At 44.1% G+C, this 26,857-nt stretch overlaps 2 protein-coding genes and 1 long non-coding RNA gene across 4 annotated transcripts in view; 1 reads left to right on the top strand and 2 right to left on the bottom strand.

Annotated features, from left to right (window-relative positions):
- The window catches only part of FAF1 (Fas associated factor 1), a 171,206-nt gene extending 156,804 nt beyond the window's left edge, over positions 1 to 14,402 (bottom strand). Inside the window, exon 1 of the mRNA XM_054212624.1 lies at positions 13,986 to 14,402. Within this exon, the coding sequence (XP_054068599.1) occupies positions 13,986 to 14,030 (45 nt within the window). The 5' untranslated portion in view covers positions 14,031 to 14,402. The remainder of the gene's footprint in view (positions 1 to 13,985) is intronic.
- A 1,849-nt stretch (positions 14,403 to 16,251) lies between these two features.
- LOC128914071 (uncharacterized) lies at positions 16,252 to 18,395 on the bottom strand. The gene is made up of 2 exons (XR_008468175.1): positions 17,653 to 18,395; positions 16,252 to 16,783 (listed from the first exon to the last, which is right to left on the bottom strand). It is a non-coding gene; the product is annotated as an uncharacterized LOC128914071 (long non-coding RNA).
- Positions 18,396 to 18,558: 163 nt separating this feature from the next.
- CDKN2C (cyclin dependent kinase inhibitor 2C) lies at positions 18,559 to 25,396 on the top strand. 2 transcript variants are annotated; one of them, XM_054212972.1, is made up of 3 exons: positions 18,559 to 19,360; positions 19,735 to 19,875; positions 23,520 to 25,396. In XM_054212972.1, exons 2-3 carry the CDS (start codon positions 19,747 to 19,749, stop codon positions 23,892 to 23,894), a joined length of 504 nt encoding a protein of 167 aa, XP_054068947.1. In that variant the 5' UTR covers positions 18,559 to 19,360; positions 19,735 to 19,746; the 3' UTR covers positions 23,895 to 25,396. The 2 variants fall into 2 exon arrangements, with proteins under 2 accessions (XP_054068947.1, XP_054068949.1); XM_054212974.1 differs by lacking the exon at positions 19,735 to 19,875 and having other exon boundaries at positions 18,573 to 19,360.
- The last annotated feature ends 1,461 nt before the right edge of the window (positions 25,397 to 26,857 follow it).

Consider the following 26,857-nt stretch of genomic DNA (forward strand, 5'->3'; position numbering starts at 1 on the left):
CTCAAGTCACGATCCATCAGTAAGACCAAAAAAAAAAACCAACCCAACGATAAAACAACCTGAAAATTAAAGTTTGCTTCCTTTTAACTGCATCATATCACGCAAAATAAATTCAAGAAAATCACCCTCTTTGCATGTCTTTAATTTTCCCTAAGAAATTAAGCACGCGAGACAGGTAGTCCCTCACTGACAAGTGTGACGTGATGCCAAGGACTCTTGGAACGGCAGATTAGTCCCAGAACAACCTGGCCTGCTTCTGCATTCATCTTCTGTAGGGAAACACACACAGGAAACCAGCAGGTTCTGTGAGCAACAAAATTAAAGTCTGGTTCCTTGTGGGTTTGTCTCTCATCCCTAATTGCAAGAGTTGATTTAAGCTTTTCCTATGGCTGAAATATTCATAAGGACTTCTTTTGATGGACTTCTTTCTGTGTTACCCAGCTGTTTGTTCATGAAATTTGGAATAATTTAACTGGTATGAGTCCAGGGCTCTATACAGCGATATGTCTTTCTTACCTAGGAAGGCAGACTAAAAGCCACAGGATTTACTTATTTCCAATACATAAAGATTTTTTGCCCATTTTTATGCCATTCATTCTACCCAGGCAAGAAAAAAAAAAAAAACCTAAAAAAATAAAAAGGGAAAACTAAAGAAATTAAAAAGGAAAAAAAAAACATTCAAAATATTCAAAATACAGCAAAGTAGATGAACTCCAAAGACACAAAAACACTTCTTTGTTACTAAGCAAATAAAGTAATACTAGTTGAGATTTTTTTTTTTATTCACAAATTTTATGCAGCTTTATTTTTACAAGAGACGTACTTAATGAAAGGCATTAAATATTTTAGAAGAAAATTCCTACCAGAATATTACTAACTCTTGATTTAATCAACAACCATCACATCCTCCAAGCCATCAAACTGAAAGAAAAAAAAAACCACAGAAAAGGTAAAACCCTCAAGGCTCACTGACTTTTAAACCTTTACACCTCAAAAAGAAACCAAAGAATTTTTTTTTTGAAGGACAAAGGGGAAGAAAAGGTAGAACAAGTTCCTTCTCCTCCTCTATGCATTTCCTCTAAATCTAGGATAGCACTTTTGCCCTTCACAGCAACTCCAGAGACTGTGCAGTCCCTTCTATGCTTTTTTCAGACCACACAAGAGGAAAATAAATGTGAAGATTAGAAAACTCTTGCACCGAACGCATAAAATCAAATTCTGAAGATAAAGTTTTGTTAAAGATAATGTTAAAACAACTTTCTTAGCATCCTGCTTTTCCAGGCCAGGTAAGTGTTTCCACCAGGCAGATTTCATATAATGAAATTTCAGAGCTCTTCTCCAAATTTTTTTTCAGGTAGCTTCACAGATTAATCGTCACCTTAGTGATGGAGAGCTTACCCTTGGAAAGATTCACAGCTAACCCTTAGGGGTCCTATTTAACCGGCACAGTAACCTTAATCACTGTTACATAAAAGAAGCAAAGTAGCCACGGAGGAAACAATTCAGCAGGAGAAAAGTTGGAGGGCGGACAGACTTCAAGGCATTCGAGGCAAACCTAGGAGGTGCTTCCAGAAAGCTATAATGCAGAATGACAGACTTGCTCTTCTAAATCCCTTGCAGGGTGGTCTGACCCCGGCAGCCGTAACAGCTGGATCTGGGTTTTGGGACCCTCTGTGACCCCCACAACTTAACAGCGCAGGCTTTCGGCTACCTCCACATCCCAGGAAAGCAGCTGACTCCCCATCTGGCGGCAGCTGCTGTTGAAAACGCTCCTCCAGCACCTGCTGCAGAGACCCAGGCAGTTGTTACGCAGCGAGGCTGGAAGGGACAACTGCTGCCCCTCACACAGAGAGCTGGGCTGTTACTTCTGCAAAAGCCGGGAAAGCAACAAACAGCTGCTGCTGACTCACAGACAGAGTCGGGCTACTGTTGCCCCCACGGAGAGCGGGTGGCAGTTGTTGCACAGAAGCTGGGAGCAAATGCTATTTGGCAGCAAGGCAGAATTTATCTCACCTGTGGCACCATTCCCCTTCTCGCCAGGGCAGAACGCAGCAGTCCAAAGTATCCAGAAGAACCACATTCAGCCTAACAGCCAGTAGATGGATATGGAGGACTTAAAAGTCCGCCTCTCTCAACATTTTTGTTGAGCCATTCTTTATTTCCTTTGACTACCAACAGTAGCTATATTTTCTCCAAACAGGGACCACCTCTAGGCTAATCCAAACTAGGCTTTAGCCTAGAACATTTTGCACAACCGGTTCAGGCCCATTAGAATCAGGCAGACAGAGAGTTGTGAATCACACTGTGCACCATCTCTCCTGTAAAAGCCAGCTGGATGAAAAAATAAATAAATAAATAAATAAAAATCTCACTTTGTGCCTAATCTCCACATGCAGTTTGCAGTTAACATCCTCAGCTGCAGCCCCCTGCAGTAATTTAGAGCAGGTGGAAATACAGGTACTATGCTCAGTCCACAAAACAAAAAGGTCAAAATTGGAGCCACAGCTCCAAGTACCCAGAACAGCAATAAACTCAGCCAATGGATCTCCAGGGTAGAGTCACAACAGTTGTCAACTACAGGCTTTTCCCCCTCTCGCTAATATCACATCCATCTGTCTCAGAATAAAACTAAGTTACTGTGATTCAATCTGATGCCTAGTCCTCAGACATTGAAATAGCTGATACAGACTCTCCTGTGCTGGATGAAAAAAGAGCTTTCTGCCATCAGCATTTCATTGCAACTGTAGCTCAATCCATCTTTTTAATATTTGTACAAAACTACAATGCCCAAAGAAACAACTACGTTAAGGCACCACAAGATTCAACAGGTGAGATTACCTAGGAAGAAAAGTTTTCACCCGTTGGGATCTCCTACAAAACCCCAGGAAGCCAGCATCAATACATCTCCATCCACTGCAAGCGCATGGACAGCACCTTAGGAAATGCTTACTTCTGAAAGTACCCAATAAATTTCTTTCACTAGACACAGCAACCCAACTAGAGTTAACTCTATTCCGTGAAGATATAAGAGGTTTTAAAGAGAAATCAAAAATGCTGCCAAAGAACAAATATTGTTAAAAATCAATTCACTGTCCCAATTCAAAAGATAAGAGAGACCAGGAGCATGGAAAACCCTTTTCAAGTACAGGCCACCAACCTGCTCAGAAGGATGGCTGAATTCTCCAGGTCAGCAGCTTAAAAACAGCAACAACAAAAAAAGAGACTCAGAGCTGTTCTTAATAGCATTTGAGATATAGCAAAGGATATTGCTTATCTCCTTGCACGCTTAGCCTCCAATATAACCAAATTTACTTTGCTGTTTTATTCACCTCTTCAATTACAGCCAGGCAGATCAGTTCACAGGCACACTTCAGCTTGCCGTCAGGCTTTGCATATCTCCAGAGAGTCTAGAGCCCCTCTGGGCAGCTTGTTCCAGCGCGCCACCAGCTTCACTGGGGAAAAAAAAAAATCCTTATATTTAATTATAGTTTCCCTTGCTGTAACCTGTATCCACTGCCTCTCATCCTTGGACTGTGCAACTCCAAAAGAAATTTGATTTGATGTTTTCTCTTATCACCTACTACACAGTTGAGCAAGCAAGGAGATCCCCTCTTAGCCTTCTCTTCCAGGCTACACAAAACCAGCTCCCTTAACCTCACTTTTCAAAACACATGCTCCAGCCTCCTCCCATCCTAGGCAGCCCTCCGCTGGACTTGCTCCACTTTGTCAATGGAGGGATCAATACAGGACACAGTACTCTTGGTAGTGGTGGTCTCACCAGTACCAGGTAAGGGTGAAGAATGGCTTCCCTCAGTCTCCCGGCATACTAATGCACACCATTATTTTGCTACTACTTCTACTAGAAGAATACACAATTCCCTTTCTAAGCATTCCTAAGAAAAATCTGGACGTAGGATTTTTAAACAACCCAGTCCCCGAGTTTCCTATTTCTAGAGTGAAACATAGTATCTCGCTTCCTTTTCCCATCCCTTATGAGGGGACAGGCTCAGTAACCAAAGGTAACAATTAAAAGTCTATAAAGCAGCCAAGGGCAACTCCACATTTTATCTGCTAGAAGTCTACTCGAACCCAGAGAGCTTTAGGACACTAATTCACCTATGACATATTAGTAAGTGAGAAAATTTTCTTGAAAATTCACACATACACTGTTGCAATGGTAATTACTTCAAAGCAACTGAAACAAAGCGTAACACTTGTTCCCCAAAACCAGGTAATAACTTTGGTTTAACTAACCAATATGCTCAGCCAAGCAATTAAAGGCTTTAGCACCGTAACATCAGCTTTAGGATCCATGTGTAATTCCCCTTGGGCAATCAAGAGATTCAGCACATTCGGACACTCACAACTGAGATTTTTTGGTACCTTGGTTCTTCTCATCCCAGAGTCCCACGAGCCTCAGGACCACCTCCACAGACTGCAACACCAGCTGCACAGGCACCCCTCTGTGGTATCCCCTATCATTCTAACCTTGCAACAACCCTACTGATGTAATGAGACTGTTCTTATTATGAGTCATCCGTGGTTATTAAATTAACTTTTACTTCTTTCTGTTTCAGACAAACATTTAAAAAAACACATCCAGGCATATCGACTGAGACACAAACTGAAAGGTCACCTACTGCAAGCATCTAAATGAAGAGATAAGAATGCTTCTCTGTTTTTACATAACTCAGAAGACCATATGGTAAAAATTAAGCAGATTCACCAGCTGTTCGCTTAACAAACAAGCTAACACACTTACCAATATCAGAAATTGAGAAAGGGTTTAGGCAAATATGCCAGGCTAATGTTTTGCCCAACACATTTCAAATCCCACCCCTAACTATTTACAAACTTCATCATTCTACTATTTGAGCACCATCTTAAACAAAACTTAAAGTAAGAAAGCATTGGTCCCTTTCTACAGGAGGAATGGGGGGTTAAAGAAAAAAAAGTTATTTCTGAAGGTCACAGAAGACATTTCTACCTGTTAGTTACCATGCAGACAAGAGTGAACTTTGCTCATGCTCTGAGATGACTGCAAGCCTCCCGAAAAAAGCAAGCAGGGTACAAAGTCTAAACTGGTAGCATGAAGCTCTAACCACTTCTTAGCAGAACTAGCTAACTTGGCACCACGCTAACCACTTTCAAATGGTTTCCAGCAGACTTTGAACACTCTCAAGACTCTGGAGCAAATTCTGCTTCCAGAAGACCATGAAGGCACATCCCTGGGAAGCCCATGAGCTGAGCCAAGACATGAACTGTAGTTTCCCAAAGCCCCATGCTAACACTCTAGTGTTTAAGCCACATGCACTACATACAAAGAACAGTGCTCAAACTGAATTAAAAACCAAACCAAAACAAAAGTCAGGAGCCATTAATTAATACTCTGGACTACTAAACCCATTTGTCTTTCCTGAGGACTGAAGACAGCCAACAAGCTACAAAAAGCTTTAGTTAGAATTATCCCAAAGTTTCTGTTCTTGTTTAATACTTAAAAGTATCTCAGTGAATGTGAAAACCTCAAGATTTCCTGAATCACAGTCATTTTGCTCTTACAGTATCTTATACATTATCACATAAGAAGAAAAACTGATGGTAAATAGAAAAGAACTGCAGGGGTCAGACAAAAACCTTCCTCACTGGATATTTGCAGTCATGTCCTTTCTCCTCATTGGCCCAAGAGCAGCAGAACCCTAAAAACAACTAAAGAATAAACAAAAGCCACTTTCTAGATAAGCGCACAAAGGAAGAGTACTAATCCATACAAAAAGTATTTTACTCAATGTTCCACAAACATTGGTATTTTTTTAATAAAGAACAGGACCACAAGGAATGGACATTTTCTCGAAAACCTGGAAATGGTATCCAAAACAGGCAAACAGAAGAACGCCCAAATCCCAGCAAAGCACAGGTCATACCATCATGCAGGTCAACAAGGACTGCAAAAAAAAAAAAAAAAAAAAAATTTCTCCAAAGACATAAAAATTATATAAGCTTTTAAAAGCATCAGGACAAGGAAGCCTGCCGGTGAGTCAGTGGGACCAAAGGAGGAAGATACTAAAGAAGTATTCAAAGAAGGTAAGGGTGTATCACAAAAACTAAATGAATTCTGTGCGCTCATATTCACTACAGAAGAACTTGGGGACCATCCTGTAACAAAGCTGCTCTTTACAGAGAACCCTCTCATCCTAAATCATCAGCAGAGACATAAAAAACAAGTCACCAGGTACAGACAATAGTCCCCAAAGTTTTAAACGAACTTAAATATTAACATTTTTTTTATTATTACACAGACTGCTCTTTAAATCAACCTTAATTAAAGGTTAAATCAATCTCACATTCCCACAGTGCTGACATTAGCTTTTTGGTGAATTTTATTGGGGTGAAAACCAGAAGAGGTTAAGATTTCTACACTTCAGACAAATTCGACTTCTGTACCATAAGAAATAGCATAAATTCCAATAAAGTATATAAAATAGTATTAGTTTATACATGAATGTATATGACATACTGAGGAAAAGTGAACACAGCTTCTATAGAGCAAACTCACACATCACAAAACTACTCAGATGTCTCAGAAAAATGCAAGACTAACTCAAGCTGACAGAGTTTTTTTTCCAGAAGTCTTATAACAAACCCCATTGTCAAGCTCTTAAAGTGCTGACTTCCAGAAATTAGGATGAGGCAAATCCTTTCAAACTCTGTTTCTTTCGGCTCTTTCCTAAGGACCAGGCACTGCTGCAGATGAGACATTAGGCCAGCTGGGTCTTCGATCTGAGTTGATATGGCACCTTTGATATTTGCTCACACAAACAACCTGACCTTTAAAAAAAAAAATAATAGAGGTGACTCAGTTTCAGAGTTCTTGTCTTTACAAATTGTTTCCTGCAACAGGTAAAATATGAAACCTATATAAAATAACTCAAGGCCTAACGTACTGTGTTCTAGTTTCAAAACATCTCTTAAGAACTTCAGGTTTAATGAATTATCTTTTGAAAGCATAACTACTCCCGCAGAACAAAGACCTGCTCAACCAGTTAGACATAGAGGACCAGTAGATGACTAGTTTGATAGACCAAACAACACGTACTGCATACATTAGGGCTTTGGTTTCCTCTTTGAGCAGTTTGTTTTTACAATTGCACATTCTCTAGTCAACTCTAAAAAACGGGCGTAATTAGTAGGTATCAAGCCAGCCAGTAAGCATGTCATTTCCTTTCATCCAAATGATGAGGAACGAGTGAAATATTAGGTACTTCCCCAGGTTTTTTAGTTCTTACAGTAGTTAAAGGAAAGCACTCATCTAATGGCTGCCCCACAAATGCACAAACTTATCCACTGACTAGAAAAATATGAAATTATATCAAAGATATGCCTTTAATAAGCTATTAACTCTTGCTTCTAGTGGGGAAAGGCATGAAAACTAGGCTTGCAATGGTAACTGAACCATGAGAACTGCCCGAATAGAGGGGGAAATTCTACCCTCTCAGACTTTACAGCACCAATGCAATATTCTTAAGATCGGAACCTCTCAGGACCCCTTGAGACATGTAGCAACTCACGCAAGTCCTCATCCTCTCCTTCCACACAAAAATATGAACTCAGTAAGTATGTTTACTGCAAATGATCTTTGCTTAACAAGAAATATTAGCCGCATTTTGTTTTCAAAGTGCCAAATAACTTTCACATTACCTTTCAATGAAAGCACCTTCCTAGCCTCTGGGAGTACATATAATTAATAATTTCAATACTATAATTAGTATTAGTTGTCACGGCATTTGAAAAAGGATCCTACTGCTACCACCTCTCAATCTGTTTCAGTGACCTACTAACCCTAATACCTATATGAATGGGCTGATGGAAACAGTGACACGATTACTATGATGTGAAGAGTCTTTTCAAGGTAACTGAATGAAAAGACCAGCATAAACCTCTTTCTGAAGATGAATCTGTGCTCCAGTGGTAAATTATTTAGGTTCTTACAGCAGGGCTGTAACGCACACAAATCATAGGATCCTGTTTCTCCTCTATAGATGTCAGATAGTATTTCTAGTTAACTATCTGTCATATATGAGAAATCAGCTGGCTTTTCCTTGAATAGCTATCAGTGGAAATATCCAAGTTATCACGTTGCTAAACGGACATCACTCTATCTCCAGTTTCTTATTTGTGACTCTGGAATCCACTTCATCTTCAGTTTAAAGACCAGAAAGGTGACTAGTAAATCAAACTAGCTTTGTTCTAATGAACGTGAGCTTTCAGATTACAGCTGAGTCTAAAAGTTTCTGAGGAAATTAAACTGTTGATTCTTCAGAAACACATGAAGAACAAATTAATATAAGCAATGGTCTTCTTAGCAGACAATGACAATCAAAATAACCAAACTACAACACACTAAGCATGCAGTACGCTTTTATCGTGTCTCTTGCCCCCAAGGCCATTTACAGCAAACAAAACCAATTGTGTTGCAAAGCAAGAGGTCCAACTACCAGTTCCAATGTTGTTACTGACTGTTTAATGCACAAAATTATAAGATGTGATAAAAAGCAACAAGGATTAAAAGGAATTCTAATCAAAATGTAAATTAAGAGGCCTCATAGGTATAAACTTCAACATTCTATGGTGTAGTAAGGTCCTCTTTTGTTACACAGAAAAACAGCCCTGTTAACTATTTCAAAATTTAGCTAAGGATAGAGTAACCTATATCTACATAGAAGGTCAGGTGAAGCAGTGCTGAGCATCTTGGTGCCTAACTATTAGAAACTTAGCAGAGTCCACTTTTACCTAAAGATACCCAGTACGAGCGGATGGAGAAACAAACCTGTCTCTCCCAAACCCTGATTTCTCATCTACAGAGTACTGGACTTCCTTCCAACTCCTGTGGAGAGAGCTGCAGAGCTCAGTCCAGCTGGCGTGCTCTGGGAGCACCCACTGCACTATATCCTACGGAGAAGCCACACAAAAGAATGGTTTGGAATGAGCAAGACTGAGGTTTTAAGCTCAGACAGATCTGAACACATACGAACATAGATATTTAGGTGCCTAGCAAGACTTTCTGATGAAAAGGTAGGTGTCCAAGAACATTAAACATAAGTTGGAGAGCACTTTCCAAAGATTTAAACTTCGATTGGAAGTTTCTTCAGCACCTATCTTTTGCTGAGGACCTTGTTGCGATTGAATCGTCAAACACTTCACAGAAAGTCTACATAGAAATGATCGGTCCTTTCTGCTCCAATGCCTTAATGACAAAACAATACCATTTCTTTCAAAATTCAGTGTTAAGGATATCAACTTTGCTATTTGTTCAAAACCCCTTAGCGGATGGTTTACCCTTACAGAAAATGGATGAAACGCTCTTTCCAGCCCCCAGCATAAGCCACAGTCCAGGGCAAGAATCAAGAGTACTGACTCGAAGCTATTCCTGTATCTGCCTACCTTCTTCACCCATCAAATTTTCATACTGGCAATAACTTAAAACTGACAGAAAATCTGAGCCAGCATGCCGACACACGCAGAAGAAAGCAAAGCTCCCTTAGCACCCCCCAGAAAAATTAATACACCTGTAAGTTCTGCACATAGACAGAGACAGCGAAAACAGTGTGCATAACAGAGATAATCTTGTATGGGGCTGAAGTAGACAGATGTTTTTCATAACTAGCAAAAAAACCCAATCAAAACCACTTTTAAAATACATCTTGTCGGTTATTTAACAACACTGTGTTCCTTTAATTTTAGCCATTCCAGAAGGAAACGAGTAGTCTGAATTATATTAAAAAATATAAAGAAATAATAAGCTGATGTATCAAGGTCACGGCCAATTTTATAACTTCAAACATTATTATCTAGCATGCTTTCTCACCTTTCTGTAACTGATGGCAATGAGGTTCCTCCTTCCCAATTCCCCCTTGCTCCTCCCACAAACCTCTGTTTTTATGAAAAAGATTGACACGGGTGAAGTTTGAAAAAAAAAGATATTTTTTATATACATGTGTGTGAATCATACCAAAGCAGTCTATTACTCAGTTAAAAAAAAAAAATGTAAAAAGAAAAAAAACCTCACATAAGTTTGTTTCACAATGAAGCCAGATGGAAGAGAGAAGGAAGAAGAAAACTATTAGATATCTGTTGTTTTGATGAAAGTGAGGATTTTTGAGTTTTGCCATTCCGCTCCGAAGCCTTCCCACCCAGACCAAATCTTGAACTATTTATTTACTTGGTCAATGAAAAATGTGACTTCTATGAAAATTTTCCTTCTGAAGCTCCATGTGCCAGATATTCTTGTAATATGTGGCCACCCAGAGGCTGGCAACTCCCACAATACTCCAACCCTTAGCCCCCCTCTGCATTTAGAATTGTTGCGAGGACGATCACATAGCACGAATAAAGTGGTCCTACAGGTGGATATAAATTATAATGACAAAAAGATATTTCTGCTAATTCTCGTCCCCACCCTAACTGAAGCTGTAAAAACAAAAGTAAAGGTGCTAGCACACAAAAATGTCGATGTCTGACACTCCTGCCACTACTCAAAGATTGCTTTTCATTCCTGAACAGTTTAACTATGCCAATGTAACTAAGTTCAGTGCAATTAAAGCTTGCAATTTAAAAAGGAAAAAAAAATAAATCTATTTTCTTTATAATGAAAAGTGGACCAATACACTGTAAGAGCAATTCTCTTCAAACCCCAAACTGAACATATGTCATAATCATTAATATATTGTATCATGTGAGTACCTGGGTATCCCCCTGCAGATGGAAGAACATTTGGCAGTTAAACACAACAAACCAAAGAACAGAGATGTTAACAAAAATTGGTAGAAATTATACACCCTTATTTCCCCCAGTATGTGAGGTATGTTGCAGCATCACTCTTTTAGCAATTGACATGCAGTTACCTTTTTAAAGAATTTATGCTACAAAGACAAGTTGTTGGGAGTTTTTTTCTGTGGAGTTCTTCCTATATGCCAATGACACTTTGTGGAGAAGTCCTGAATTGCATTTAGTAAAACAGCTAAAACTTGTTTGTGCGCTCAACTCCACCACTTTAGCTACTTCCACTGAAAACAATCAGACTACTCATGTATAAAGCTAAGCTTCTGCATAATCTTTCCTAAGTGAGGACCTAAGAAGGAAAAGTTAGACAGGTTGCTTATACAGCCCACATGCATGAATACGTACTTTGTACTCCCTCGGTAGCATACAGTAACCTCATTAAAAAAAGGAGAGGGAAAGAAAATAATTAAAAACCACACAGAACAGGCTTAAATTGTTTTGAGACGTTAAGAAAAAATATTTTGGTGGATCACTTATGTGTTTTACTCCATAGTTAAAATATTTTATAAAATTATTCAATGTTTGTATGTATACATATGTATATATACAAAATATTTTTTAAAGTATTTCTCTTTAGTACCTCCAAACGCAGAAATAACCTGTTACCACAATCAGAGCTGAAAGGAAAAACCAAATGCAATACAAGATCCTGCTCTAGTTGGAATCAGTGGCAGAATCCCTAATGGCTTTGAAAGATACAAAATAAGTCCATGAAAGCTTCACAAAAGCACCAAACATCAGTATAATTATGACTTCACTGAAAAATTTCTTATGTGGGGCAAAAACACCCTTTCAAGTTTTAAAAGTTCAAAGACCACTGCTCTACGTCTCTTAGCAGTAAGTTGGGAAAGGCGAGTATGAAATGGCAATGAACGTTTCCCTCCCAACATAACTCAGCAAAGATTAAGTGAACAAAACTACAAAGAATTTATTTTAAAATTTCCAGCATGCACCACATTCTTCAACAAGATACCTCACACAAATATAGAAGATGGCAGCAGAACTCTGAGAAACATATTTATTTATTAAAAGGTACAGAAAATACAGAAGGGAAAATCACGCAGAATTACTTTGCACATAATGTTTTATTTTCCATCTTAAATTCTTAGTGAATGAGTTGTAAATTCCATCATGTATTTAAAAGGCCCCAAATCCTTTACTGTTTTGTAACAGCCTAAAGATATGAGGCCTAATAATGACTGACCTTCTCCTTTACTAATCTGAAGCTTTAACAGCATGACTGTTCAGTGTTTTAGAATCAGGCAGAAGTTTAAGATTATTTAAAAAAAAAAAAAAAGAAAAAAAAGGATGAAACAAAGTTGTCTGCTGAAATACAAGAGGAAAAGGTTTGTTGTTTTGTTTGGTTTTTTTTAAATAAGCATTGTTACATGATAAAATATTGCCTAGGTTCAGACATGGTGTCATCCTTGATCCACAACTGGTTTCTGTGACTCCACCACCCATCTGCAAGTTTGCAATAGTACTTACTTGTCCTCATGGTACCAAACACTGCAGTTGCTCTTATCCCTTTATTAATTGGTTTCAAAACCCAAGAAGAAAAACACCGGAGAACTGTGAAATAGCATTGACCCTAAAAACCTGGAAAGTGGACTGAAAACTCCATTTGAAAAAAAAAAAAAGAAGATCATACATTCACCAGCCACTAACTCAATCATCATCTGGGATTCCTGAATGTGAACCTGTTTCAGCTAATAATGCAGGATTCCATAACAGTCCATCTCCCACTAGTATGAGTGCCGAACTGGGTCCCAGCTTCCTTTTACTACTGGAAGAACTCCTTTATGAAACTCCAGCCTTAAAATTAAGACGTCACTCCTTACACACACAAAAGTATCTCCAAGCACAACAAAATAAAGGTTCATTATAGAAACATTTGTTAAACATTTTAATAAATACGGGTGTATGATACTCAGGTACAGAAAGGGAAAACAGTTCCCTGTTATCAAGTGGGAACTCCACGTGTTACGTCAGTGAGATATCGGATACCTTGTGCAAAAGAGGAATTACATAATGTACACTACAGTCAGCCTACCTGTAATTCCAAGGAAACATTCTTGTTAAACGCATACACAAAGTGAATGAAGGAATTACTTTTTGTAAATGAAATTAAATAGTTTCACTGCTAACAGCTGAGAAACAATCTTTTAAGAAGTTGAACATATAGACAGCAGTTTCACAACTCAATTCCAAGAATGTCCAGGAGCCTATCTATATAAGAACAATCACTGAAAATGGACAAAGCTTAAAAAACCCATCAATTGAAAGCAAACATTAAAAAGGTATCTTCAAATATAATCTGATACCCTTCCAAGCTGCTTTTGGCTCTCTCCACTATTTCAAATGCAAGTATCTTACACTTGTTTGTTTACTTGTTCTTAGAAAAACAATATAAAAGCAAGCAATGTTAAGAAGCAATATACAAAATAGATTAACCAGGCTCCTGAACACATTACCTTTATTTAGAGAAAGACTTTATTCCGGCAATAAGATTTAAAAGTTTGAAGTTAAATTATAACCCTTTTGTAGGGAGAAGGGAAGATAACTTTTAAGGGCATATTCTTCCTTTCTACACAAACATGTTGTTGTTTGGAATGAGGTAGGAAGAGTTTTGCCGTCATTACAACAGTCATAGGCTGAGGCAACCATGAAGTTAGTGTTGATATTATAATGAAAACACCTCTGTTCAGCGTTAATCTGTTGTACCAGTACGTGATTCATTACAAACACTGTGACAAATCATGAGGAGTGATGGGTTTGGGCATTTGCCTCTTCCAAGTGAGCTGGCACACAGCTGTCCCAGGGCCTGGGCGGTTGATAGAGGGCTGGAAGCAGCAAAGTAGATGAAAACGCTTTTTTTTTTTTTTTTATTAAGGACTGAAACTCTCAAAGTTAAAGAAGACATTTTGTTCACGCACCTTGAGAGAAGAGGGCACACGTTCCCCATTTCTGACCAAAACAAAAAAAAAAAAAAGAAAGAAAGAAAGAAAGAGCGAGCAGAGGCTCTGGAGGGTAGGCTTCACACCCACCGCCCTGGACCTTCCCACAAAGAACAAGCAGCACAGCAACGAGGAGAAAGAGAAAAGCAGCGAGCGAGGCCACAGTTTGTGTGGCGGCGGCTTGAAATTTACCTGGAAATCAGCCAATATCATTTCTCGGTCCATGTTGGACGCCATTGCAGCCAGCTGCGTCCCCGGCTCCGCTCTGACCCCGCGCACCTGGAGCTGCTGCCGGCGAGGACGGGGCAGGGTGGGAGCTCAGGAGCTCATCGAGGCGCCGGGTTCCTCTCAGGCTCCCGCGGCGCCTCCCGGGGGCTGCCCCCGCCTGGCAGCGCGGCGGCGGCCGGGGCGCGGCGGCAGCGGCGGGCCGAGGAGGGGAGAAGGGAGGCGGGCAGGGGGCCGGGAGCGGGCCGGGGCCGGGAGCGGGCAGCGCTGCCTCAGCTGCTGGCCCGGGGAGGCGGAGGAGGAGGAGGCAGCGCCGCTCCCTCCCTGCCTCTACAGCGCCTGTCGCACATTTTGCCTGTCATTGAGGTCGCAAAGAGGCGCTTTGCGGCCGGCACGTGACCACCCTCCTGTCAAGCGAAGCCGGGGGAGGAAAAGCGGGGGGGGGGGGGGAAGGGGGGGGGCGGCGCCGTTCCGCCGTGACCACGGGCCCCGCACCGGCACTGGCCCCCGCGGGAAGGGAAGGGGGTAGGCCAGGAGCCCGCCCCACCGCCCGGCAGAAGGTGCCCGCGCCACCGGCGGCCGGTCCGGGCGAGCGGCGGCCCGCGCGTAGGCCTTTCCTGAGGGGACGGACCGTCTCATCCTCCCGCGGAGAGCAGGGGCACAGCGGCCGCGGCCCGGCCTCCCAGCGGGGCGGGGCAGCTCCGTTCGGCCGAAGGCAGCGCTGCCCCCGCGGACCGATCCCCTCCTCCCGCCCTGGCTCCCCGGGCCCGGCGGCGGCGCGGGGCGGCCCGGCTGGGCTCCCCGCCGGCGGCTGCGGCCTAAGGGGGCGGCGGGGCCGTGGCTGCGGCGGGGCCGCCCTTCGGTGCGGGGAAACAAGGGCCGCTGCAGGCGCCGGCGGGAGCGGGGCTTCCATCCGCGCCCCCGGGAGGGAGGAGCGGGCGGCATGGCGGTGGCATCGGGGAATGCAGCGGCTCGGTCCCCGGCGCCGCCGGCGTCTGCTCTCGCAGCCCCTGACTCTGCGCTCCGAGTGACCCGGACCTCGCACGCAGCGACCGGGGGGCTCGGTAAAACGGTGGTTTTCCCTATCTTCCTACTTCTCTCCAAAGGAGGAAAAGCCTTTTTTCGCAGGTTTTCAAGCCAACAGAGCGTGATCTGCACAGCGGCCCTCACTCCAGCACTGTAAGATGCAATTGGATTATATACGACAAATAAATCTGAGGTCTTTTTAAGTAATGCAAATCTAGCTGTACTTAATGCTTTTTAAGTCTGCCTCCTACAACCTGATGCCGTACACCTACCCCCTTAGCACTGACGTTGAACACACACGCATTCGGATGCCAGTTTGCTAATTACTCCAACATGTTTTGCTCAGCTCTTTGTACGGGTGTCGCAGCTACCTAAGGTCACAGATACCTCAAGCACCTTTCCTGTTAGCTAATAAAGCTACGCCATGGCATCTTTGAATCAAGTTATTTTGCCGTTTTTAGGAAATACAGCTCTCTATTGTTTTTTTCTCTTCGGTCCGTGAGGGTTTTACACGAGTTTCTCGGACTCTGCGAGCTCCCTGCGGCTGGGGCGGGGGGACACACAGAGCCCGACCGCCCATCGCGGCCCCGGGCTCCGTCCGAGGGGAGAGGCAGGGGCGTATGAAAAGTTAAACTGTACCTTCGGGAGAGTCGGTGTTCCCAAGAAAAAATGTTGCTGGGAATTATGTAGAGCCTGCTGGCTGCCGGGGAGCGCCTGGGGTGGGTGTCTGGCGGCGGCGGGGCCGTGCAGGGTCTCCGGGCGGGCTGAGCCCACTTGCGATGCAAAGCCAGGGTGTCAGAGAAGTTGGATGTTCTATTTTATCGTGTTCCCGCTCTAGTTTAACGTTGGCGGGGCTTGCCAAGAGATTTTTATTGCCCGCTGACGTTGCCTTAACAATTCGAGCTCCCCACCAGCGAGCAGAGGGATGATAAAGTAATTATCCTCACACCTGCCCTTTTTTTTTTATTTCCCCAGATTGATGTTACAGACAGTTCTGTGCTAGGTACGAGGTATGGTGCAATGCCAGAGACAGCCTATGCTAAATTACAAACAAATCCACCCACACATTACTAGAGAGTAACTATAATAAAGGCTGAAAAGCGAGTTTTACCAATTGGATTAAAGCCAATTAATTCCTGGCACGAATCGAAGCTATAGGTATGTTGTCAAGATTAGTTACACGGCGTTCACGTCTATTACAGTCATATTTTAAATAATGATATCTATATTAGATCAAAACAGGCAGGATTTGATCCAGAACGTGAAGAAAAAGTGAAAAGCTGCACGTGCCCCATGTCGCAGGAAGTTCACGTCCAAGTCACAGCGAAAGTTTCTATTTTCCTTCTCATAACCCCTCGCTCCCCGCCACCCGAGGTGCCTTTTTTCCCCTCCAACGAGTGACAGACAAATCAGGGAGCCGGGGTGACACCCGCTTATTTCACTCCTTGCAGTGCCCGGCTATAATATCTCCCTCCAGAAGGTGTTTTGGCTGCTGATTTTGGAGCCGATTGGGGGCAACTTTTTTCTGGTTTAGGAGAAGTATCTTTATTCTTCTTGAAAGGAAATGATTAGGATTGATGTGCTGATTTCTGCAAAGATTTTTGGCGGACCCGCGCAGGGAAGGAGGTTTGACAGCATTTTCTGGCCGGGCAGATTTACTTGCAGGAGGCCTGCAGCACTTCACTTAATTATTTTTGTTGTGTGTCGCGATTAACAGAAGATGGGGGCTTTATTCTGAACTGTAAAACAACAAAAAATAATGTCTTGCTGTTGTAAGACTTGCAGGTCTAATTCTGCAGTAAGTTAGCAACAGGTAACACCACAAAAACCTGTGGATTTTAGACACTGATTAGTCACGAAATTTATATGCCGCCTGACTGAATATTCGAAGTTTTGTGTATAAGTTCCTTCCTTATGCAGAAAACCAACTATATTTGAATACATGAACGTTATTTACATACATGCATTTCTAGAGTTAACTTTGAGGGAAATTACCATTCCTATTTTTGTTTACAAAACTGTTAGCACTATCGCTTCTGGATGAGAATTACCATAATGAGGCCCTTAAAAATGCCCCTTTTTTTTTTTTTTTCTTTTTAATGGCAGCGTGAGCGGGGCTTAGCCGATAATTTGAGCAAAGCTGTTTCCCCTGCTCCGTGTGCAGGCAGTTTAGTACTTGCCACCTTCGTATTTTGACCAGCAAGGAGGGGGGGACACCAATGGAGGGAAACGTTAATTGCGAAGCACGGAGCAGCCGGGGATGAGAGGAGAGCCCGGTGCAGCGGCCACACCGACATCCTCGGGCGGCAGGTCCGTCCGTCCGTCCATCCATCCCCGGGACCGTCCGCGGCGACTGTCGGTCAGGCCCCCGCCCCCCCCGCCCCTGTCCGGCTGCTGGCGGCAAGTTCCCCCCGCAGGGCAGGAGCCGATGTTACTGCCAGCCCGCTTCCCTCGCTATAACCCACCTCCCCGAGCTGCCTTTTCGCCTGTTTACATTCAAATTCGCTTTTCTCGTTGCGTCCAGGCAGAGCAGGGACCCAGCAGATCGCCCCCGCCACCGACGGGCTACCACGTCTGCTTATCGGGGAGCCATGACATTGCATCTTACCTCTCGGAGGGTCCGCTTCGGCACAGCTCAGCCTCCCGGGGCCCCTGAAACTTAAAGCAATTCCGGCCATTAAAGCAGTTTTAAGACATTAAATGCTGTTAGGCGGGAGGGCAATGAAACCTCCGTGTTGTACCAGCGTCACTGCTGAAGGACCAGCGCAGCCCTCACGCTCCGCGGTGGCAGGGTGCGTTTCCCCCTCAAAATGGCACTTTCAAATCAATCAAGGACACCAGGAAGGCGGAAAGCCGGGGGTGCTGCCGTGGCCGTCGCCTTCCACCGTTAAGACAACTTGACATTGACCCTTCATCCCTGACCTTGTCCGCGGGGAGAGGAGCCCGCCTCGCTGCCGGGACGGACCCCGGCCCCGCAGCTGCTGCCCCGCGGGTGCCGGGCTAGGGCGGCGGGACCGGGGCCGGGCGCGGGACCGGGTGCGGGTGCGCTCCCCACGGTGGGCAGGTGGACACCGGGGAGACGCGGCGGAAGGCCGCCTTCCTGCCCCCCGAGTCCCCCCGAGCCCCGGTCCCCCCGCAGGGGCGCGGCGCCTCCCGGTGCTAAAAACCTCCTTTTCCTTTCATTTCACCCCCCCATGTCCCCTCCCAGGCCTCCGCAGCGCTCCTCCTGAAAGCACCCTGACTGTTAGGGCTGTAGAGGGGCAGTGCCGTGCCCGGGCTACAGGGCAAGGGGAACGACACCGGGCACCGCGCTGCAGCGGCGGGGCCGCGGCCGGGATCGGGACCGGGGCCGGGGCCTGCGCGGCGGGGCCGGGGCCGGGGCCGGGCGAGGGGCGGGCGGGCGCCGCTGCAGGCCTTCCTGCCCGGCCGGGGCCGTAACTCCGCCGCGCCTCCTTAAATCTCTGCCGTTAAAATGTGGGCGGGTGTTTCAACTCAAAAAGCGCTCAAATTTTTTTTCTTTTCAAAAAAAGCTGATGAGGTTAAAAAAAAAAAAAAAGGGGGAAAGGAAAAAAAAAAAAGAAGAGAGAGAGAGAGAGAAACCGGCTTCGTGTCCGTAGGAAACAGAAGTAGCGATTGTTTGTGCTTAAAAAAGGGGGAGCGCAAAGTCGCGGGCGGAGGCAGCGAGCGCGGACCGGCAAGTGCAGCTTCATTTGGAGGAGCCGAAGGCGGAGGCGAGCGGCGGCTGTCACTGCGCGCCCCAGCGGAGCCGGGCCGGGGCAGCGGCGGGCACCGCGCAGCCCCTGCCCCCGCCCGAGCTCGCCCCCGGCTCCCCGGCCGGGGACAGAGGGGCGGCTGTCGCCGGGAGCGGCGGCGGGGCCCCGGGCGGGCGGCGGAGACGGCCCCGCTCCGCGGATCCTCCGCGCCTTGAGCGCGGGCGGCGGTTCGCGGCAGCCGCCCCCCCCCACCCCGCCGCCGCCCGCGGACCCGCCGCCCTCCTGGATGCTCCGGAGCCGCTGCCGCCGGCGGGGACGGCCGCCGGCCGGGATCGCTCCCGCGGAGGCTGCGCGGGTCGGCGGGAGTGAAGCTGCTGCTGCGGGAAGCGAGAGCGCCGAGGGAGCGAGCTGGGCGGCCGGGCAGCCGCCGCCCCGGGCCCTCCGCGGGCGCGGATCGTCCTTCTCGTCCCTGCTGGGCCCGGACTAGAGGCGGCGGTGTGGGATGAAAGGGGGGATGCCGAGCGGGAGTGGATGCACACTGCTACAGAAGACTTTTCCTCCGAGCCGTTGCTGCTAAAGTCCCAGATCCCGACTGTGAACAGGGTGGGTTGTCTTCTTCTTCAAAGATCTCAGGTCTGAGTGAGTCTCCGGTGTACGTGTATATATGTTACCGGTAACATATACGATATATTGCATAGCTATTAACCTATCCCCCCACCCCCCCCGAAAGTGGCCAAAGTCTTTAATAGGAGTTACTCTATATGTGGAAGCAAAGAAATCTTCTTTCAAGTGGAGCTGCAGTTTTGCTGAATAATCACGTGTGTTAGGGGCGGGCTCTTGGCAAGGAGGTTTTTTACGAGTATTTACTACAAGGTCTACTCCAGAAGATTAACCATCCCAATCCTTCTGTCAGTCTCCGATGCCATGCCTGGTTAAAAAAAAAAAAAAAAAAATCTCATCTTTTTTCCGATCGTCAGTCACCCTAAAGAATGGCCGAGCCTTCTGGGAACGAGCTGGCGTCCGCGGCTGCCAAGGGGGACCTAGTGCAACTTACTAATTTGTTGCAAAAGAATGTAAACGTCAATGCACAAAATGGATTTGGGAGGACTGCGCTGCAGGTTGGTATCCAGAGAGGGAGAAAATATTTCATCACTGGTACCTCCGTGACCCGGGTTTCCAAAAAAGACAACGTTTTAAACAGGCTGGTGGATGAAATTCGAGTGTTTTTTCAAACTCGTTGGATGCCATTTTTTATAACTTTAGTGGCTCCAACTCCCTAAAATGACGTACTTGAAATAAAACTGGTCAAAACCATTATTTCAATCGGGGATCACCCTCAATGTCAGACGGGCTGCGAGTTTGCTAATATTTTGTAACTTCGTGGGGAAGAGGCAAGGAATGAGAGAGTTGAGAGGAAAAGAAATCAGCTTAGGTGAGCAGGATTTCATAGCAGGTCTGTAAACACAAATGTGCTGTTCTTTGAAGCTTAGGATTTCTCTCTCTCTTTTTTTTTATTTCCTCCTTTCTTTCCCACCCCCCCCTCCCGCCCTCAATCTGCTTTTAAATCGTGGCGTGTCTGGGTTCGGGGGTCTGCTGTGGATGGTACTTTTCCTTTATACGCTGTCTGTGAGGAATGACCTTTCTCATCGGGAAGCATGCTGCTCAGAACCCTTCGATGTACATTAAGAGTTAGCCCGACGACTTAGGGTCCCAGCTGAATCACTTGCCTTTTCATTCATAATTAAGGCTTAAAAATTTTGCTTTTTCAGATCGGCTACCAGGGCACTGCTTCCAGCTATTTCCTTTCTGATCATATAGGGTGCTATGTCCTAATTTTTAAGTGTGTGGCTGCGCAGGCAGGGGTTGGAACTCGTCCAACTGCTAACTATTGGAGCTGATGAAAGATTTTGCTTTTAATAATATCAGATAATGATGGCGAAAAAGCTAGAATACCTACCAAATAGTGAAAGAAGTGATTTATAAATCCGGAGGAGGGGGGGAAATAATGTGTGGTTATTTGTACTTAAGGTATAAGTAATGAAATGTGGAAGTGGAGCTATAGGTCTTTTTCATTTCACACATTAGAAAAATCGTTTGTTAACTGCTCTCCCCCCCTCCCCCGAAACCATGATAATAATTTCTGAAATTGGGTTTTTAAACAGCATACAGCTTGCGAATGTCCTCGAGATATTTACAGCTTTTTTTTTTTTTTTTTTTTTCGCTTAACATCAGAATGTTAGAGCTGGAAAATAAGCACCTCTTGCTAAAAAAGCAGGAATTACCCTTTTTTGACAATTTCGCTGAAGCTGGAGATGTGTGAGCTCCTCTCTGCCCTGTTAGCACCTAAATAGGGCATCGCATGGCAGTGCAGGCACTTGCAGCAACTTTTAAGAGAGTGAAAGGATTAAAATTAAAAACTTACACAAAGTGACTTCTTTCAGAAAGCAGGAAACATTTAGCTAGCTGGTTTGTCCTCGGGACGAGGGATGAAAACCGATTTGTCCTACAGGAATGTATTTATTTTTTTTTTCTAAAAGCAGCTAACTGTCCGTATCCTGAATTAAGGCATATTTTACACAATGACATAGCATCCAGCTATATTAAACAAGCATCCGTGTCCTAACAATGCTTCTTATCGCTGCCTAATCGTAACTGAGTTAATGAACCACAACAAAAATCAAAACAGGAGAATCTGTCGACTTATTTTCAATATGTATCATCCCGAAATGTGCTGTGGGTGCGTGACCACGCTCGAAAGAGCTTCTCTGTCACTGCACTCTCCACAACTGAGGTAGTCTATCCATAATCTCCCTCTCAATTAAAACGGAGAGAATGCCCCTATATTAATACCAGTGAATTTATATTTTCCCTCTGCATTTATGTTTGATTAAACAGCTGCTCAGCTTGTCTTGCTCTGTACTTTTTATTTCTGACGAAGTGTACCTATGCACAGGCCTCAAATACATCTCCTGCCCTTATACACTTCGTCAGACTTATTCAATTAATGCTTTCTCCTTCTTTGCCTCCCTCCCCCCAAGTGCAACTTTGCAAAATAAAGGGCATTTGCTGGACAGTTGTAGCCCACGTCCCAAGACCATCACCTTTTATGTGCTTTTTTCTCCCACCACCCCCCCCCCCCGCATCTTTAACTGAAGCCTTCAGTCCCCTCGCCTGGACACAGAAAACTCCCACTTGAACAAAATACATGTTTTGAATTCACAAATAATACAGCCTGGGCCCTCAAAAAAGGGACCAAAATGACCAGATTTTACTAAAGAGAGAGAGAGATCACAATGCTCTTGTTTTCTTTCACATCGCTTCCATCTCTGGTCAGAAGTGAAAGAAGTGGCACATACGGAGCTGGAAGCCTTGGGGCACAGGGAAATCTCTTTCCCTGAATCCCAGCCTGTCTTATCTGCACTTTTGCTCTTCTCTGAAGATATAATATACTGGTCTGCTTTACAGTCCAAACGCTGCAGTAATTATATTTATTATAGTTTGCTTTTTTTTTTCTCTCTCTCTAAAAGCCTAATACATATTTTTCACCAGGAGAGGTTTTCAGCAAATGCCTCATAGAAATTGTACATTATGCTAAATCTAATGCACTGTAATGCTCATTTATGCAGATAATTATTTTTTTACCAAGATTTCAAATCAGTGTGTGGACGTTTCTAAGAAAATAAGAAAGGTGTTTTTTCGAATTTGACATTTATAATGAGATTAATGACGAGAACAGGAAAACACTGCCTATAGGTTTGAGATTATACATTACCGTGTTAATTTTTTAAAGTCTTTGAGAAAACAAAAAACGGAGAATTTGGGGGAAATTGGTGCAAGCTGTTAAATCCAAAATAAGAGAGATTTGCGTTCAAATTATGATAGTTTTATGATGCAATTGAGAAAATGTAAGAAGTTTTTTTTTTTCCTGAGAGGAACAGTCAGAAAATCCAATTATCGTTGTTGTTTTTTTTTTTTTTAAAAATGGGGTGTTTTTTAACAACAGAATATAATCCCGATTTACTTACAATGTAATTATGAAAATATAATATACGATACTGTTTTTAGAAGAAAACTTCTGGAACTTTGAAACATTCCTTTTAACTTCTCCTTTCTGGGTGACATAGTGAAACACAAATATTGGGGAGAAAAATTTCTTCTAGAATTTATTTTTCTTAGCAGACAGAACTATGGTACAGCCCAAATATTTGTTTTATGATAATGCACAGACAATGTAAACACCTGAAAGCTTATAAAAACACATTCTACATTTACTGTAGCTGAGGTAAAATATCTGTTCCCCAGAGCCCCTATATTTGATGTTTAACGAGATTAAACAGTAATGCTAAGGTGTGTCAATACTTAAGCAAATAAAACCGAACCATATTTAATTTTTGTATGTTAAGAAACTGAGATAACCCACGTTAAAAAAAAAAAAAGTGATTATATCCCCATTGTACACCGCCTGTTTCAGACATTAATCTCTCTGAGACAGAAAGCTGTTACCACCGAAATGATAACATCTTTCACATTTTCACCGAGTTCAGTAAAAAATGCATAAAAACTAGGTGTTCTGGTGTGCCGTTAGTTTTAGAGTGGGGCTCTTCTGTTTGTTTGAAATGAGGATTGAGCCGTGACAAACCCCAGAGATAAGAACTGAGGATCTAAACCCAATGCTGAAGGAGACACACCGCCCCCCCCCCTCCCCGCTCACACCCCCCACCCCCCCCCCCCGCGGGATTCAACTCTTCTTTTTCTTTCATAGGTGATGAAACTCGGGAACCCCGAAATTGCCAGGAGGTTGTTAATTAACGGTGCAGACCCCAATCTGAAAGACAGTACTGGCTTCGCTGTAATTCATGATGTAGCCAGAGAGGGTTTTCTGGACACTTTGCAGACTCTGGTGGAGTTTAAAGCTGATGTTAACATTGAGGATAACGAGGGCAACCTGCCCTTGCACTTGGCGGCCCGGGAGGGGCATGTGCGGGTGGTGGAGTTTCTGCTGGAGTGCAGGGAGTGCAACGTGGGCCACCAGAACAAGCGGGGGGCCACCGCCTACGACCTGGCCAAGCTCTACAACAGATCCGCCGTGGTGAAGCTCTTGGAGGACAGCAGCTTATTCGCGGAAAACATGAATTAAATCCAGCTCGGACGTGCTCTCCTTTGGACTTAAGGCTTTCAGCCTTCTTTTTTTTTTCCTTCCCCCCCCCCCTCCTTTTTAACAACATGTGTTACAACCTTACTTCTAATTTTTTTTTTTTTTTTGGACAGCTGGTAGTATGAGTCTCAAGAAATTATAGAGGTGGGTTTTTAGATAACGGAAGTGTTTTAAATCCACGCTCCCAGCAATTTCTTGCCATTTACTCAGCCGTGTCTATGTTCGTTGCTCATATTTAGTTTTCCAGTATCAAGTTTTACAATTTATTTTAGGTTATTCGTATTAAGTCATTAATACAAAAGCTACATATTCACATGCTTAATGTTGCTGGACTTTTTAAGGAAAAAAAAATAGCTTACTGTGATTTCTCCCTCCCTCAACCTCTCTCCCCCCACCCCTCCTTAAGATTTTAAAGTCCTGTTTTGGATTAAACCAGCTTTTTAAGAGATAACCTGCAACTCCCTGCTCAGGCAGAGCTTGAAGGCAAAGGCTCTTGGCCTGAGGACAGAGGATGGCGTTTAGAGGCTTAGGGAAATAGCTGCATTTTGACACTAACAAGAGCTTGTAGAAGTAGGTCACTTACTTTCTAAATGTAGATGACACTTTCTCCTTTTGTGTATTTAAACTTTCACCAAGCTGGTTTTGAATTTAGTTACCAGAAACAACGTGAGTGGTGTTTTTTTGATTGCCAGAGGTTTTAAACAGCTCAGTTTAGTAGTTCGTGTTTACTGTGCACTGAACAAGATGTTTTTTCTAGTTTCAAAATAAGCAGCAGAGAACCACTGTCAGAGGCAGGAGGACACGAAGGCTGCAATGCAACAAGTTTTCTGGTCGCTTCATAAACCGAGTGCAGTTTAGATGCTCTTTAAGAAATACTTGCTTTCCACCGACTACTCTGTTTTGCCTGGAAATAAACTATTTTAATGATAGACGCATCTCACAAGACAGGGATGTTTGAATACAGTGACATTTAGGAAGCAGCACGTTTGATATTCGGGAAGCTATGCTATTGCTTGCACCTAAAACGCAATTTAACCATTGAAAATTTTCCATTGCAACACAGTTGAGGGTATTCTTGAGACCCAATTTCCTTCACCGCTCCAGCTACAACAGGAGCTAACGACGCTCAGCACCGTTTCGGAAAGAGTTTGGGAGGAAACTTCTAACATTTGTACAGGATCTGGTTGTTGGACAGATGGGCAGTATAAAGTGCTTTATTTTGGATAGTCTAAAATTTAATTGCGCGAAATAGAAGGGTTTAAATCAATGCAAAATGAATAGTACTTAAAATAGGACTTAAAAGAGGAGGGGGTGTACCTTAGTTTAAGTTTTAACTCTTCAAAACAGAAAAGATTTTAGTCCCACAAAATGCAGTTGCTACCGTTTTCGAGTAAAAAGTAATTTCCTGAAACTGTCTGTCACGTTTAGTCTACGCTCTGTCACACTGCTGTGGTTTCTGATTAAAAACCTCTGTGAAATATGAAGCTTTGCGCGCTTTTGTTATTAATTTTTTGTTCGCAAGGGGTGTAGAGATCATTAATCCAAGCAGCACGGCACGTAGAATGCACGTTTGGGGAAATAACCCACAAACCGCCCGGTATAGAGAGCACTAAAACCATCTGAAATATTAAAACCGAGCAACGTAATCCGCAAGTCCCAGAGGTGAAGTGACCCAAACCATTCCCTGTTGCTATCCGCCTCCCTTCCCTCGTCTCCTGGAGGGTGCTCCAAGCTTTTTCCTTCTCCTCAACGAGTGCCCTGCGCTCTTCTTCTAAAGCAGAAATCCGCGCTACCCCCGGGATTTCTCCCATTCGCTGCCACGGCAGAGGCGAACACCCAAAGGTAATATCCATCTCTCTCATTTGTCACCTGCGCTACTGAAAAAAACACCCTCATCCCCGACCCGTTTTGAGCTCCACCAGCATTTCATTTACTCTAAGCCCAAGTTTAAGCAGTGGCTTAATAAAACAACTGCTTTTCCGAGAAAAATGCCCCGCCTAGTCAGAAATAGCGGCTTTTATGGCATGCCAGAAGTTCACGTTTAGAGTCAGAACGTGTTCCACCACGACCGTGCCTATAGCCTCAGCCGGTGAGTCACGGGCCGATATTAAGTCTGGTTTAAAGGTACGTTTTATTCGCTTTTACGGCTGCATTTTATCTATAAGCCACTCCATTCATTGGAAACAATATTATAAATTGAAAATCCTAGTGAGATACTTTGAAAGCGACAATTACGCTCTGTTGCCCCAAGAAGTTAATGGTTACTACAAAAAGCCTCTGGGAAACACAGGCAATAGATCCGCCGGGGGGTTACCTGCATCTCGCAGGGGCTGTAGGTGACAAAACGTGTCTGGCTGCTGGGCTGTGCCGGCGGGCAGCTTTCCTGCGGGGGTTTTTAATTCTACTGAGCGAGGAGAAAATAATGGCAAGCGAGCCTCATGAGCAGGGAATCTCTATACAGAAAAAAAAAAAAAAAAGAAAGGATTCTAATATCAGATGTGGTTTCAGAAATTACTTTTGTGATTTCTCCCTCCCCCTCCCCCAACTGGTCAGGCAACACCAAAAAGTCCAGTTTTACCAATTCCCGTATTTGTGAAAATGTCCACTATAATATTGACCCGGAGACGCAAAACTGCAGCGTGTGGAGATGGAACGAAATATTTTTGAGAGCGTTTTATTGAGACATAAACCGACCGAAAAGTAAACCTCCCAGGCAGGAGCAGAGATTGCCCTGCAGCAGCCCAGGAACAGGCAGTAAACAATATAGTACCCAGATGAGGTGTATAAATAGAAACAAATACTGCAAGCACAGAAAAATGTGAAGGCAGAGAGTGTAAAATGTGGCCGCACCGGGATTCGTACTGCCCGGGCTCCCCGAGAACACAACCCTGGGGAAAGAGCCCTCTCCCCTGTTTGGGTGACACGGGTGAGCAAAGCTGTTACAC

The sequence above is a fragment of the Rissa tridactyla genome, chromosome 8 (genome assembly GCF_028500815.1).
Source record: "Rissa tridactyla isolate bRisTri1 chromosome 8, bRisTri1.patW.cur.20221130, whole genome shotgun sequence".
Lineage (NCBI taxonomy): Eukaryota > Metazoa > Chordata > Aves > Charadriiformes > Laridae > Rissa > Rissa tridactyla.

Excerpts from the sequence above, each read along its gene's own strand:
- CDKN2C (XM_054212972.1), top strand. The coding sequence starts at position 19,747 with ATGGCCGAGCCTTCTGGGAACGAGCTGGCGTCCGCGGCTGCCAAGGGG. Across the intron at positions 19,876-23,519 it reads TTGGGAGGACTGCGCTGCAG|GTGATGAAACTCGGGAACCC; the intron begins GTTGGTATCCAG and ends TTTCTTTCATAG.